This window comes from Octopus bimaculoides, chromosome 30, assembly GCF_046866305.1.
Source record: "Octopus bimaculoides isolate indiv1 chromosome 30, ASM4686630v1, whole genome shotgun sequence".
NCBI lineage: Eukaryota > Metazoa > Mollusca > Cephalopoda > Octopoda > Octopodidae > Octopus > Octopus bimaculoides.
This window is the reverse complement of record NC_142957.1, coordinates 14,203,758-14,207,578: the sequence shown is the minus strand read 5'-3', so window position 1 is coordinate 14,207,578 and position 3,821 is coordinate 14,203,758. Positions and strand designations below refer to the sequence as shown.

Below are 3,821 nucleotides of genomic sequence, written 5' to 3'. Positions count from 1 at the left end.
CACACACACACACATATACTCATTTTTACACGCACAATTTTGGAAAGGAAAGAAAATATAGAAACAGCGCTTGTACCAGAATAAGGAAATTTAATTAACCATTTATTTTATATACATACATATATAATATTTTATATATATATATATATATATCAGTGTATATATAGATATATTTATTCCTAAATAGATCATCCATACACACAAAAAGTCGTGTGATTTAACAGTATTTAAGATAGAAAGGTGAAAAAGGCCCAAAGTCCTTAAAATTTTATGTTACACAAAGTAAGTTTATATTTGTAATATATTTAAATATACATACATACGTATATATATTCAGTGTTGTATACATCGTTATATGTATGTTCATGTGTGTATATATATAGTTTAAAGTACATATCTTCTAAACTTTTCTTTTTGTTTTGTTTGTTATTGAACTATAAAATAACGCACGCACGCACCAGCCGTGAGTCATAATTCACATATTTGGCGTATTGTGTACTCACACATACACACACATGTGTCAGCGTGTATATGTATATACATGTATGTGTGTAGCCAGTTAACTGTTTAATCTGTCTCTTTAGTCCAACATTAACAGCAAAATACAGGAAACAAATTAAAAGAAAGAAAACATGATGGAAATATATAGACAAACCACGGATGATTTTAGCTAACGAAGACTATTACATCCCATTTTCATCCTACCCAGATCACATCGCTATCCCCAAAAGACAACCCCCACAAAAGAAAAGAAACTGGACTGTCTTTTGTTTTATTTTTTTAAGGGTTCCCCCCTCTTTTTTTGTTTTTTCTTTTGTCTCCAAACTTCGTAAGCTTTTCTGGAACAGCTTTCTTTTAAGGAATAAGAAGAAAAACGGAAGAGGCTCCTAGGCGGATCTTTAATACCATTCTGTTTATTGTTAATTGTTTTTGAAGAGAGACAGACGAACAAGAGGATTTACATCTAACATCCGTGTATATTTTTTTTGTCATTTCATTTTCAATTTAAATTATCTTAATTTTATTTTTCATTTCATTTTATTTAATACTTTTTTTTTTGTGTGCATAACATAACATCTATATTTATTGTATGTACATGTATATTCTAGGATCGCCAACTTCAACCACATTTACTGAACGGTTTTTAAAGCATATGTATATACAAACATATATATTTGTGGACATACGGATTACATATTGTGAACAACTTGGGAAAATACTATTTTTTTGAGCGGAAAAAAGAAAGTTTTGAATGACCAGAAGTTGAGAGAGAGAGAAAAAAAGTGTTTTGTAAAATTTTTTATTTCGTTATTGGATAAAAATATTTATTATACATACAACTACATATATATAGTTTCACACATTTATATATATTTATAAATATCAATAAATATATATACTCATATTTAAATAATTCCAAAACAAAAAAAGAGCAAGATGCCTGATTCAGGAGAAATAGATGTTCTTACACCAACATTAAGTTTACCAGAACGAAGAAGGGCCGGATTGAAACTTGAATTCGGCTCTTTGAATGTCGTGAGCAAGAAATGCAAACTGGAAAGTTTATCAGCCGATGTGGGCCTGTCTGATATGTCGAACGGTACTTTACGCCGGGCGCGAACTATAACCACCAACGAACTGGCCGGACGTTTGTCGTCGGGGTCGCGCGAAAAGCATGCTGATCGTTGACTGCCGGCCCTTCTTGGAGTACAATATGTCACACATACGGGGCGCAATCAACGTCAACTGCATCGATCGGTTAAACCGCAAAAAACTGCAACAGAAGGGTAAAGTGGCTCTGGTCGACTTGGTCACCACGAAAGAAGGCAAAGAGATGTTTCGGAGACGTTCTGCCAAGGAGATTATCTTGTACGACACTTGTACGAGAGATGAAAGTCACTTAAGCAGGGACAATGCACTCACAGCCGTCCTCAGTTTACTGTACTGGGAGGGGAAAGAGGCATTCATTTTAAAAGGTGAGTCTTTTTTTCAAGGTCTTTCTCCACATCGTTTTTTGTTGTTTTGTAAATATATTCAATATGGTCCAGATGGACTATATGTAATCTGAACCTCCCCCCCCCCCCTTATTATTATTATTTTTTATTTTTACGGAATCCCACGTTTTAGGCTATGGATATTCCGATTCTGAAAAATTTTTTTCAAAAATCTCAATTTCAAAATTTCGATTCCCCCTCCCCCCCGGGTTTTATATAGATCCACCCTAACCCGGACCGTAACCTTAACCCTAGTCTCCGCCTTTAATATTATATTATTTTCGTGTGTTGTTAAGATTTAGGTATTTATTTCATGACTTCGTCAGAGAAGGGGCAGCATTTATGACACCTCTGTCGGGTAGGATCAGCAGCGTATATGAACCCTTCCAGGGCTTTCCGAGACTGGTTGGTAGGGGGGCAGTAGTGCCCATGACTTCTTTTGCGGCTTCAACTGGAACCAAACAAGTAACAGAGAAGGACATAGTGGATAATGTGATCATATTTACTTTATATCTGATTAACAGACTGGATAGGCATATCTAGGACATCTCTATTCATAAGTGCACTATGATCGCAGATAGAACATCTTTCGTTTATCCCCAGTTGTACAGCACTTATCATATCGTGTGCCCATGTATGTTGTTGTACGCGCAGCAGGGCAGCCCTAAAAGTGTAGACAGACCCTAAGGTCAAAGGGCATAGTATTTCTCCCTTCTATTTTTATGATTAATTTTTTGCTTATGAAATAGTGTGACTCCTCACTCACCCGCTTCTCAAGCCCCAGGAGAAAAGGAGACAGGTTCTCTAATCAATTTTAACCCTGACTGACGAAAGGAAAGTTTTGTTGCTCCTTAAAGCAACCCCATCCCTGAGGGGGTTTGTGTTGGGGGTGATTCCCCTGCTCTTTAGCTCGCCCCCCTTCCAAATAATCCAGATGACAGATTATCTGATGTCTGTCTCCTAAAGATGTGATTTGAGGAAAATTTGGTCGCAGCTTTTAGCATTTGCAAGCCACCACGTAGAGGGTCTCTCGTTGATTGGCGCGAGTGTCAAATGTTGTTGATATTTAGCTCCGGATCAGTCTTGATCCAGGAGACCTTTGACCAAAAGGGTTCCAGCTGTGACCATCCTGTCCTTTATTCCGACATAGTGTATCTAGAACTACATTATCTAATGTGTCCTTCTCTTTCCTGCTGTTGTTGTGTAGCCCAAGGTCAGCCCTTATCAAGCAGACCTATGATTATTTGATCTTTTATTCATAGTGTATCTAGGACTACATAATGTAATGTCTTTTCTTGTAGCTGCTCTTACTGTTCAGCCCCAGGTCAGTGCTGATCCAGTAGACCTATGTTCAGAGACGTTCCCGCTGCGACCATCCTGTCTTTTATTCTGACATAGTATAATCTTGGATTTTATAAATGTACCCCCTTCCTTGTTGTTTAGCCCCCGGATCTATGATCAAAGGCGTTCCTGTTGTGACCACCCTGTCTTTTTTATTCAGACCTAGTTTCTCGAACTTACATTATGTAATGTCCTTCCTGATTTCTTTTTATAGACTGTTAAGGATCAATATAAGAGACATTTAGCTGCTATTTCTAGCATTCCGATTGCCCACACAGTCTTCCTCTTGCAGTGAGGGCACCAGTTGTTTCTGCACATATTGCGCTAATCTGCAGCCCTTGTTGCATCTGTTGTTTAGTGATAATGTTGAGAAAGGTGCAATTTCTAAATGTTGCTAATACAAACATTACAAATTTCATTTACAGGTATCCGCTGTAGTTACGTTGCTGCATTTGATATTTTTAAAATAGCTGCAGTTGCAACAAA

At 37.1% G+C, this 3,821-nt stretch overlaps 1 protein-coding gene across 1 annotated transcript in view; it reads left to right on the top strand.

Annotated features, from left to right (window-relative positions):
• The first annotated feature begins 6 nt into the window (after nt 1-6).
• The window catches only part of LOC106867724 (dual specificity protein phosphatase 10), a 27,173-nt gene continuing 23,358 nt past the window's right edge, over nt 7-3,821 (top strand). The window contains 3 exon segments of the mRNA XM_014912724.3: nt 7-282; nt 1,110-1,659; nt 1,661-1,976. Of these exon segments, the coding sequence (XP_014768210.1) occupies nt 1,438-1,659; nt 1,661-1,976 (538 nt within the window). The 5' untranslated portion in view covers nt 7-282; nt 1,110-1,437.